This window comes from Sebastes umbrosus, chromosome 7, assembly GCF_015220745.1.
Source record: "Sebastes umbrosus isolate fSebUmb1 chromosome 7, fSebUmb1.pri, whole genome shotgun sequence".
NCBI lineage: Eukaryota > Metazoa > Chordata > Actinopteri > Perciformes > Sebastidae > Sebastes > Sebastes umbrosus.
This window is the reverse complement of record NC_051275.1, coordinates 14,894,188-14,906,640: the sequence shown is the minus strand read 5'-3', so window position 1 is coordinate 14,906,640 and position 12,453 is coordinate 14,894,188. Positions and strand designations below refer to the sequence as shown.

The following is a 12,453-nucleotide window of genomic DNA, read 5'->3' as shown; positions in this document are numbered from 1 at the left end:
CGTTTCAGGCCTTCAATCACTCTGTTTATGCCCACAGTTTGCTTTACTGTAAGCCTGTTGTAGAATCACACCCTTCAAACACTGCAAAAGGAGAGATATCCATTACACGCCGGGCGCCATCGCTGTCCTTTAGTAAATCGTTTGACCCAGAGTGAGGTCATGCTTGCTGTATAGTGCTGGTGTGGAGTTGCGAAATCAGCCTGTTGGGAGATGTGGTCAGTGTATACAGTGATGGCCAATTAGCAGACTGGATAATGACTGTAACCGGGGGGGAGTTTACTTTACATCGGGCTGTTGTTTAGCCGTGAAGAAGAATGATAGGGGGTTTGGCATTCAGCAGGACTGTGGTTATTGTAGCAGGTGATGTTGTGTGTGTCTGTCTACTCGTTCAAAGGAAGCTAAGCGACTATGTCCTTTGGTCAGGCGGCTCTCTCATCACAGCCCAGCAGCACGCTAGAGAGACCCACCCATCTGCCTCATGGCACCAGCTTGTAAAAGTGTGAGTGCATGGCTGTGTGTGTGTGTGTGTGTGTGTGTCGTAATTGCAAGAGTGTGCGTGTGTGCCTTTCGGTAAGGGATTAAGGATTAATTGCCTTCAGAGATAGACTTAACTGCTTGTTACATGAACTTCGTAAAGTTCTCACTTGGCCCCAGAGAGGAAAACAACAGAGAGGAGCAGAGGAAAGGTCTCTCTTGTTTTCCGTTCTTCAGAAGTGTGTGTTTCTTGTTTTTGTCTGGAGTGTACAGCCACTAGAGGGTAAGAACTTCCATTGTTCTCACCTTTTGCTCCAACACTGGTTTAAAAAAAAAAAAACATACTCTTTGTCTTTTTTTTTCCTCATTTGCTTTCTTATCGCTTCCAGGTGTCTTTTATCTCGCTTTAACTCTTTGTGTTTTCTCTTTTGAGTTTGTGCCTAAAAAGTGTCAAGATCTAACAGAATGTTTGCTTTATTAATGTCAAGATTAATATGTTTTGATGGAATATAAATAGTATGTTACCAGAGTACCAAAATCCTAACATTTGTGTTTGGTTTTTGGTTGATGACGTCAAAGATGAATGGATTTTTAGAGTTGGATTTTTAAATGATGCTGACACGATGAAAACACATGTGATCAAGATGAATCCTTTTGATTCATTAGTTCATGTTTGGTTCACATATGAATTATACCTTTTTTTTTACCAAACATCTGTTATCTATGTAAGTGTGCTTCTTTTCTTCTGTTTAGGGCGGCAACTAGTGATTATTTTCATTGTCAATTTCAATGAATCCATTAATCAATTAGTAAAATGTCAGAAAATAGTAAAAAAATGTAATCTTAATCTTAAGATTGCCTGTTTTGTCCGACCCAGAGTCCAAAACCAAAATTGACTCAGTTTACATTTATATAAACCAGAGAAAAGCAGCATATTCTCATATTTATGAAGCTGCAACCAGCAAATGTTTTGCATGTTAGCTTGATAAATGACCTCTGAGCTTCTCCCTCTCTCCTCAGGTGAGTTGATAGAGCCGACAGTTGTAGGAGGAGTCCTGAGAATGACAGAAACCAGCCCCCCCAATTCGGCCAAGAAGCTCCGCTGGACCTCCCTGGAGGTCGGCCTCATTACTATCGTTTCCTTGCTCTTCATCGTCATCGTCGCCCTCATCATCCTCTTTGCCACAACTAAGACGGGTGAGTGCCAAAGAGAGGATAGAGGACAGAGTGAGACTGAGAAATATATGAAAACCTGAGTGGCTCGTTGAAAAAAAAAACTTCACAATTTGGTAAACCCAGTGGGCTACCTCTGGGTCTGAAAAGTGAAGCCAATGTGGAAGTGCCTTAAACTTGCATTCTTTCTAACAGCCAGCAGGGGGCGACTCCTCTGGTTGCAAAAAGAAGTCAGATTGTATAGAAATCTATGAGAAAATTAGCCTACTTCTCACTTGATTTATTACCTCAGTGAACATTGTAAACATGAGTTTATGGTCTCAATCGCTAGTGTCAAGTCTTCTTCAATACAGCATGAGGTTCATTTTTGTAAATTATGGTCCCATTTAGACTCAAATAGACCATAAAGCAGGGTATGCTTAAGGGCGTGGCTACCTTGTGATTGAAAAGTCGCTACCACGCGTTGTCCGGTTTGGGAGTTGTCCGTTGTTTTGTCTTACAACTTAATTTCATGAAAGTTAATTGTAACATTTTGGGTGCCTAAAAATGTTTTATTCAGCGTTTGGTTGTTCTTAGCTCCACCATCTCGTGTCACTTCTGTTTGCAAAAAATAAAAATGGCGACGGCCAAAATGCCGAACTCAAGGCTTCAAAATGTCAGTCCACAAAGCAATGGGTGACATCACTGTGACTACGTCCACTTATACAGTCTATGAGTAAGTCTGAGAAAAAACAGAGTGATCAAAAAAAGTGTGGCATGTAAAAAAATATATATATATATTTGAGGAGCCGTTCAGCATCTGTTTCTTGTTGTCACCCTAATATTCAGCAAACCTTTCAGAACTTTTGAAGCTGTGCACATGTCATGCACTGACTGTCACTTCCAGCTGAGTTCGTGGTTAATGGCGAGCATGAAGGAGCGTGCTGCGTTTTGTTCAGGTGAACAGAAGACACTCTAGCTTTTAAAGCATATAGTGCAAAAGTACAACCACTGAGCCAGAAAGAGGAATGCAGTGTGCAAAGGTCCTTTTTTAGAGGTCTCAAGCATTTTTACAACAACAACCTCAAAACATTGTGCTATCTCACATTTCAGACTTTTCTGTAAATGATGAAGAATAGTGTATCTAATATCTTGCTGCAAATGTCATCAGTTCACAGTATGAGAAATGGATGATTTAAAATGGATTGAACAGACACCCCCACTCGCCTTCCCTCGCCATGGGAAACCAATCGAATCTGCTTCATTCAGATCAATCTCACAATATGAGGGTTTTTTAATCATTAATATCCCGGCTTTGCTCGCTTTCTGCACTTAGGTATCAGATCTATTTAACAGGTACTGACACAAAGTCTTTGTTACGCAACATGATGATTTATTAATCTACAAAGTCCAAGGATGACAGGTCACTGTGATGTGGTATGACGTTAACATGGACAATAATCAGCTTATTTATAGATCTGCAAATTAATTATTGACTAACGGAGCAACTCTGAAGTTCAGCAGGTCAAAAAAGCAGAAAAACCTGTCAAAAAAGCCAATATAATGAACTCTAATGATGCATAAAAACTGTCTGGGTTGGCATATGTGTGTGTGTGTTGCGCTATTATTATCTTCTGCAAAACTTGTGCTTGATAAATGTGTAAGCTGCCATGTCAGCAAAACGAGAAAGTTTAATGACCATGTTTGTACCTGTATGTGAGCGCTCAACTGTGTGCACATCATGTGCATTCTCACGTAATGCATGGAACAGTGTATTTATGGTCAAATGACAGCTCGCTGGTGTGTGTGTGTCGGTACATGTCACACTGGATTTGATTAACAGTTTAGCACCTAAATTATTCCTGACAGAGTGAAAGCAACACTTCTTGGGGTAGTATGCGTGAGAAAGATGAGATAGCGATAAAATAAAGGGAAAGGGAAAGATGAAGGACAATATGAAGATCTGACATGATGACTGATGACTGCAAAAATCCCACTACATAATGATTTGTTTCACTTTTTCCCATAGATGAAATCTGCACCACAGCTGACTGCACGCAGTCAGGTAAGCATCGCGTGTTTGTTTGTGCGTCCTCTTTATTGTCTCATTCTGAAGGCTTTGATTTTTCTCAGAGGGGGACGGATTGCGAAAATTGAGACGGCTGCAGGAGCCCCGGGGGATTTCAGACATACTTAGAGAAAATAGGCACTTCAACTGTGAATATGTTGCCTCTAAGTCAAAACAGTGATCAAACAGAACTGGTCCCGATCAGCAGAAACATGTTGCAAAGGGTTATTGTTCTCGCATCAAGAGAACTTGAGAAGCTTGTGTATATATAGCTTAGGCAAATCTATTAGGATATACAGTATGTGCAACGTGTGTCCAAAACTGAAGTGTTTCACAAGTTTTCAGCTTTTACAACTTTGTTGACAAGCACTCATTGACCACATGACTGCAGTCAGAACAGTTCATTTCCCATGAAAAACACTGCCTTACTAAATTAAAGATCTAACTCTTCCTTGAGTTTCCAGCAACAGATGGGCCATTCATTCGTTTTTGGGAAACCGATGTCCCAGTTCAGTCAGATTTGACAGACAGCCTTGTCACTAGAGATCTGTCAGCTGCTTCCTGTAATTTAATTGCAGCTCAAAAAAGGTCACACATCTCGAGGACTGGTGACGAACTTAACCCAATTAGTGCCACAATACTGTTTTACTTTTGAAAAGAGCAGTAGGTAGAAATGGAGCAAACATGATTAAAAGAAGTTATTTTTATAAAACTTTCATTATATCCTGACAGAAGTGCATGAGACAGGTAATCTGGAAAAAAAATCATGTGCCTCAGTGTCCTCCGGTGTTCTGCGGTGCATCTGCAAGATTCCACAGATGGAAAACAACCAATCAGAGCCGAGCTGAAGCCTTGCCGTCTCTGAGCAGCTGTCAATCACTTGCAAACTCCGATCAAACTAGGCAGTGATTGGCCAAAGTCTCCTGTCAGGGTTCTAGATTTTTTAAAGCCTGAAAACAGAGCCATGAGGAGGTGCAGAAGTCTAGTTTTCTCTCAGAACACTTGAATTACAATATGCTGAAAGGTTATTATGGACTTTTTGCCCAATGATGCCAAAAACATTCTGCCTTCTGCCGCTTTAAGTTCATTATTTATTTATTTTTTTATGTTTTTTTGTTATCCCTCGCTACTAGAAGAATATTAATCAATATGGCAAGCATCCAAGGCCTCTAAAGTAATCCATAATCTCAACTGTGCTAAATGAGAAGCTCAATCTTCGGCCATTCACTGTAAGGCTTCAGCCAGCAGCTGGTTAGCTTAGTTTATACCACAAAGATCAAAAACAGATGGAAAACGCTATCCTGACTCAGTCTGAAGGTAACAAATTCCACACCTCTTAAGTTCCCAAATTAACACATTATACGTAGTTGGTTTAATACGTTTAAAAGCGTAGTTGTGAAACTGACACATTTTGGTTTTATGGGCCCTCCTGGAATCTCCGTTAAGGAAAGCTCTGTGATAGAGGTGAGAGTCTGTTAGCTGTTTCCCTGTGTTCCTGTAGCCGTACATTGAATAGTGCGAGTGGTGTTGACATTCTCATCTAACTCTCAGGAAGAACATCACTACACATGCTGTATATCATACTAGCGAGGCTTTTTGATATAATTTGTGTTGGTTGATTTCACATCCTATATCCCGCAGTATATCATAGTTTCTTTAGGTAAGCATCTCTTCTCTGTCCATGCAGCGTCTCGCCTCATCGAGAACATGGACGCAAACGTGGACCCTTGCGACAACTTCTACCAGTACGCCTGTGGAGGCTGGCTGAAAAAGAACATCATCCCCGAGACCAGCCCTCGATACGGCACCTTTGACATCTTGCGAGACGAAATGGAGGTCATTCTCAAAGGTCAGACACCCATGCAAGCACACACATATACCGAAAGGCCGTAACACAGACGGGCAGGGGTGCTAATTTGTGAAAGTTGGAGACCTGTGGTGCCTGTTTTTATTAGAGCAATGATGCTGCATTTAGTCGGTGATTAAGAGTTGTAAAGCAACCTAGAATAGCGAGCCCTTTCCTGCTTTGTAAGAGTACGGAAAACAGCTTGACTCAGTTGCTCGAGAACACAAGCAAAAGAGGACTGTCCTTCAGGGAGTGCAGCTCTATAGATATCACAGATGCCATGGGAGTTTGACTTCAGTAACACCATGTGAGCGGAGAGTTTGTCATCAGAGCTGGCATTATCGGCGTGTGTGTGTGTGTGTGCAGACATCGCTTTCAAGCTGTCTTCTAAAGACGTCAACGCGGTAGTGGCACATATCTTAATTGCAAGTGTGTGTCTCAGGTGTTCTGCCAGCTTTTAGCAAACATTAGTCTTGTTAGTGGCATGGTTGATACAGAGAGGGTCGAGTCACACTGCGCATGTGTGAGCGCTTGTGGATTTGTGTGAGGGTCCATACTTCACCTCAAGTTGTCGGGTGAGAAGGCCAGTCGATTCCTGAGCAGCGGGTGCTAAATCTTCAAGGGGGCACAAACTTTCCACGGACAACTGAAACTCTTCGTCCACCATAAATTTACAATATATAGGCCTATGCCTAACGACGAGTGCAGATTGGCTGCAGGAGAAACAGAGTGATTTGGACGTGTGAGAGAGATTGATTCTTAGTGGGAAAGGAAAACTTGGGTTTAAAGTGCGACCTGTCTCGTGGACTCAGATAATTTGCAGCAGCCTCAAGCACTTTATCTGTTCGATCTTGATTGAAAAACACACTCGTGTCTTGGGACACCTTATTATTTTTTTTTTCTTTTGCCATTTGCCCTTGTGATGACAGGCAGATTATTTTTCCTAAAGATAAACCTGAACGTGGGTGGTGGTGGCTAGATGTAGTTCCAAAATTATAAATATTTAATATGATCGCTATCCTTTCAAATACATTATTGTTTGAAAGGATAATGATCATATCTTAAAGCAGCAGTGGGTAGAAATGGAGCAAATATGATTAAAAAAGTTATTTTTATAAAACAGTAACTATGTCCTGACAGTAGTACATGAGACAGGTAATCTGAAAAAAATAAATCATGTTCCTCGGTGTCCTCCGGTGCTCCTAATGGCATCTGCAAGATTCCACCGACTGGGGGAAAACAACCAATCAGAGTCGAGCTGGAGTCTGCCGTCTCTGAGCAGCTGTCTCTCGAACTCTGATCAAACGGTCAAACTAGGCAGCACTGATCAAATATGAATCAATATTCTGTTACTGTAATGCCTATTTCTCGCCTCAAATGTTTTCAGAAACATCTTGTAGTGTACTGTTTATCTGTAAAATGAGAAAGTTTGTGACCCGGCAGCCATGTTGAGATCAGTTGAGGAAATACCAAGCACTGCCCACCTTTCTCATTTTACAGCTAAACAGTACACTACAAGATGTTTCTGAAAACATTTGAGGTGAGAAATAGACATTAAAGTAACAGAATATTAATTCATATTTGATCAGCGCTGCCTAGTTTGACCGTTTGGTCGGAGTTCGAGATTGATTGACAGCTGCCTCCATTGAATGAACAGCCAATAGAAACGCTCTCTCTCTGAAATAACCTGTGATTGGCCAAAGTCTCCCGTCTCGTGCTAGATTTTTTAAAGTCTGAAAACAGAGCCATGAGGAGGTGCAGAAGTCTAGTTTTCTCTCAACACTTGAATTACAATATGCTGAAAGGTTGTTATGGAATTTTTGCCCAATGATGACAAAAATGTTCTCTCTACTGCAGGTTTAAGTCTTAACTTTTTCCTTACAGCTTAGATTTTTCTTTGTGCACTGACAGCTCTCACTGTCCTCACTTTTCCTTTCCTGCTTTCCTTCTACTTCTTGATAACCACCTTTTTACAGATCGATAGAACATTCATTACTTTTTTAGAGATTGCATGTAATGTAGTCGGTATCCAACACCATTTCTTTCGAGGGTGCTTGTAGTGGAAAAACTGCATTTTCATTCACTTTGCGTAGCATAATTATAAAAGTGGGTTATTGAAATTCTGGCTCACAATGCTTTGCTTGAACATGAGATTCTGTGCGATTCAGAGCTCTCTAATTGGATTTCATACCATCAGGACGTGCTGGTATAGAATTGTGGGAAAAAAAGCGTGTATGGGAATTGTCCGAAAAATAATGCATGTACTACTTTTTGTCGTAACATCGCTAACAACTTCAAGCCCATCTGTTCTGTTCTGTTCCGCTCTGCTCTCTTCCTCCATGGCTTAAGAACCATAAAACTAACATAGAGGGGGGAAAATAAACATTGCTCAACAAGGGCTCATTTTTGGCATTTTGTTACTGCATGTGCATTTACGCACATGGCACGTCTCCGTGTAAGTGCGTGGCGTCACTTCACACTATTTTTACAGCGGCCGGGTAGATTTATCAGCGACCTCGCGCTGGTATTTGCGGCCTGTCTGAAAGCGGGGATGGAGGAAAAAAATACACTCCTGCAAACTAACGATGATAGATATTGGGCAAAAAGTGCAAAGGTTGATGTTTTAGGTTAATTTAAGTGCTGCATTTACTGCAGAAAGGAGGAGTGGAAAGAGCCAAAGAACTGGTCTCAATCATTCAGCAGCTTAAAGCCTCACCAACCGATGTTGTTGTGCTCATTCCTTCAGGGTGTCTCGCTCACCAGTCACGGTTGGAATGTCTCTGACTGTACTGTACACACACATGTTCAGGTCTACGTTGTGCGTGCGGGGTGAGAAATAATAAGAGAATGCTGTGTATTTAAGATCATACTTTGATATCCCAAACCGAGGTATGTGTGCCTTCTGTTTTCTTGAACACGTGCAGTAGCAATTAAGACCTAAGAGCTGTCAGAATTTATGCCCCGGCAGTGGGAGCGCCTCAGCTTCAGAGCCGCGACCTCTACTGCGGAGGTGACATCAAACATGCGACCTCCGATCTCGGGACTGGCTGCTGCCACCTGCTTGGATAACCACCGCCCGCTGACGGAGGGATCTTTCTTCCTGTCAACAGCTGCAGGGGCCTGGAAACACCTGGACACTGCGGCGCTCCAGGCTGCGTGTGTGTGTGAATAGCTGTGTAGATTTGTGGGCGCTTGTAAATGCCTCGGAATTGTTCTCCGCTGCTGTAAAAAAGGCCATAAATGATTCATAATGAGGACTCTGATTGGGACCACAGCTTTGTGCTTTTTCCACCTCACCCTATACTCAGGTGTGGCGTTCTCTGTAGTGATTTGCCCAATTGACCGTGAGCGTTTTAATTACTAGCTAGTTTGCGCCAGGAAGACGAAGGGGGAGAACAAACAGGAGAGCTATAGAAGTAAACATAACCAGGGGGCTTTGGGGTGAAGTGAGGAAGAGCTCTTTAGCCAGAGGATGATGGTACATTGAGAAAAGCTTTGAGGAAATGTGACACAGCATGTGGCAGTCATCTCCAAGCAAAGCTCTATGTGCATACATCCATCTGCTTGAGCTCTTCAGTAATACACGAGGTGCTTCTTGCACAACTCCAAGTCTAAATCTCATTGTACAGAGAAAATTAAACCCAGAGGCGTGCGATACAGGAACCAGCTTATGTTTCTTATATAATTTGGCCTCACCAAAGAGCGTCGTGATGTCAGAATATAGTGTTCAGATGAGAGTTGTTTGTCAGACATTCAGTCTCTCGGACTGTGTTTTTTTCCTGCGATAACAATAACTGAAACAGAACTCATGTCAAACAATACTGGCAACTACAATGAGTGTTTTGAGATAAATGGTTTGTTCACATGACCTTCAAAATTCCAGTCCGAACTGTTGCACAATGCCATAAACATGTCCCATAAACATATCAAATAAAGATAGCAGTGTGGCCAAGGAAAATAATATGAATATTAATGCGGTAATTCTTGGCCAACAAAAACATATTGAAGAAAAAGACCCTGAATTGAATATGTTTTTTTTGCCAGCAAGGATGCTTATGAATAACAGGAAAGAGTTTAGACCTCCACCAAGGTGAAAATCTGCCCTGTTAGCTGTTTCTCTGTGCTGGGTACAGGGCATAACTTTTATTAGCTGTAACACTAGCCGAGGGGCATTACTTTGACTGACAACATGGTACTGAGTCAATGACAGAATTGGTATATGGTGTAGATGGCCAAAGCTAGTGGAAAAGTCAGGAACTCACCAAAGTCAATGGTTTGATTCTTGCTAAGAGTTTACTGTTTTGCTTGACAACTGTAATGATTTTAGCTGACACCATAGTTGCAAAGTGGGATGAGCCGTCTGGTTCTGGACGTACTTTCCCCCACTGTTCCCATTTAAATTTATTTTTTTACATTTTCCATAATGTTCCTCAACAGCATTTGTTTCTAAGAAATCTGAGAAATCATGTTTTTTTTGTCTGGCAGTTCGACATGGCAGATGGCTCTGAGGCTATGTTCAGACTGACGGCAAAAGTGGCCCAAATCCAATTTTCTTTTTGGTGCATATGTGACTCAGATCAGTTTTTATTTTCACAACAGTGTGAACAGCACAAATCACATAATCTGATCTTTTCATTTCTGATTTGGGCCGTTTCTAAATCAGATACAGGTCAGATTTTTTTGCAATGCGACCTCAGATTGAACAATCATATCAGAAGTCGTGCGACTTTTACGTCATTCGCACACATTTCCGTGCAGAAGTAGCAGCTATTGCTCCAAAAAAGGCATACGTTTTGAGTTTGAGCAGCAGGGCACCATAAAACACACATCATTCAAGTAAAAACACCAAAACCGTCTTGGTTAGTCTTTATCCACTCCAACAATCACCGATTCTGGTTTGTTCTATATAAAGCCTTAATTCACCAAGTTATATAGAAAATGAGCCAGGCTCAACATGCTGTTTCCCCCCGCTGTCTCTCATTTCTCTCTTGTTTTCTCGTTCTTTAAGACCGTTAAACCATTAAATTAGCAAAATAAAATGACAAAAATCGCCCCAAAACAACCAACCGGCGATGTACGCCAAGCGATCATTCTTGTCGTGCTCACAAATTTGCTGGCTTCCACTGCACATCAGCTCATAAATGAAACCATAAATGCTGACTCAAGTTAACTCCATGTTTACTTACTCACTTACTTACTACGACAGCATGCTGCATGTGACATATTTGTCATTGTTTTAATCTTGTGAAGGGCTCATTGCGTGGGTCCGGGACAATGACCCTGGCGAAGACATGTCGGCCGCAATGCGTTGGTCATTTAAAAAAAATGTTGTAAAAGAAAGGCATTTTAATTTTGTTCAAACTCTACAGTGTGCCTATTATTTTTTAAGGAGACTTGCATTTTGTACTTTTTTGAGATCATATTCCTCCCATGCATTGAGCCCTTCACAAGATGAATAAGCACAGTGCACCTGAAGGATCCAAAGAGCACCTGTATGTGATTACCACAAAGACCCAGCAGCGCTTCTACTCAGTTATCTGAGCAATAAATCCGAAATTGAGCACTGGGGCTTGCAGTGTGAACGTAGCCTAAGGCACTCTTGGTCTTTAGCCGCCAATGCTATGGAGCAGAAGCCAGTCAGAGATGCGGATAAGTGCTGTGGCAACTTCAGACTGCTCTGACATCGCCATTGGGAACAAAACTCCATGACACAGTTGCCAAATGTGTCCCCAAATTTTACTCATAATCTTGCACTGTACAGTAAATAATATTATTTTGTTTATTCAAAAAATAAACCATTGCTTTTGGTTACCTTTTAGCGGCACCAGAATTTTAAATGCAATCCTTTTGTTTGTTGTTTCTTTGTTATTTTGGCTTATTGTCAATGCAAAAACATTTTTCTTTTTATGTTTTTATACCACACACAGACCAGTAATCAGTTCTATTGTAGCTGATTGAGACTAATCATTCTCACAAAGTGTCAACTCATTTCACTTAAAAACTTCATTTACGGCTTCTGCGTGTAATATACCTTAAACACATGCTTCATAATGATGAATTGGAAGCACAACTTGAACTGAAAACACAGCAAGTGAAATGCCATGTGTGACGAGAGGCGGTCGAGGATAAAATGGCAATGCAGAGAGACGAAACTCGAAATTCGGATTCTGTATCATGCCGTGCGGTTTGGCTCAGTTGACGTGATGTCTCAAACAAACATCAGGTGGCACAAAATCCATTCTCAAATAAATCCAGACATGCACACACATGGGGCGAGAGAGAGGGAGAGAGAGAGAGAGAGAGAGAGGTTAAGCCGTTGCTGTGGTTAAACATTAGCACCAGGCAGTCAGTAATCCAATCATACACACATGATCTGTGCCCTTTTGCAGGAAGCGCCCCGTGAAGGGTCCCTATCTCAGGACTTCATTAAGATTAAATGAGCACATCAATAGTGCACACATGGTAATGAGAAAATGGGAGGATTAGAAAAATGAAAGGGTAGAAAGAGCCTGAAGTGAAAGGCAGTCATGCAAGCAGAAAGAAGGGATAGAACTGACTCTGAGCAAATGAAAATAAATGAAAAAGATCATGATTTAATATTGAATTAAATTTAGAATATTTTGGGGCCGCTAAACTGAATGAGCGTGGATAGTCCATGAATTATGCAATAACAGAAAAGGTGTTTTTAAGACACGATGATCTGACGTGGCATTAAATGAAATTGGAGATTAAAGGGATAAACCTTGTTTTAAATACGCTTTATCTAACTGTCTTTATTGTGATTGGCCCTGTCAGTAAATCCTGAGAATTACAAAAGAAAGAAAAAAAAATCTAATTTTCCTCATCTTTATTCTTTGATCCCAACTCTCTGTGACATGAGTGATGGACTCGGGGGAGAGTCTCCTGTCAGCTG

The 12,453-nt window shown here is 41.4% G+C and overlaps 1 protein-coding gene across 3 annotated transcripts in view; it reads left to right on the top strand.

Moving 5' to 3' along the window:
• Positions 1-12,453, top strand: part of LOC119491243 (neprilysin-like) — a 53,468-nt gene that overhangs the window by 18,807 nt on the left and 22,208 nt on the right. For all 3 annotated transcript variants that reach the window (XM_037775042.1, XM_037775040.1, XM_037775041.1), the window contains exons 2-4: positions 1,495-1,671; positions 3,656-3,691; positions 5,382-5,543. In XM_037775042.1, the coding sequence (XP_037630970.1) occupies positions 1,536-1,671; positions 3,656-3,691; positions 5,382-5,543 (334 nt within the window). In that variant the 5' untranslated portion in view covers positions 1,495-1,535. The remainder of the gene's footprint in view (positions 1-1,494; positions 1,672-3,655; positions 3,692-5,381; positions 5,544-12,453) is intronic.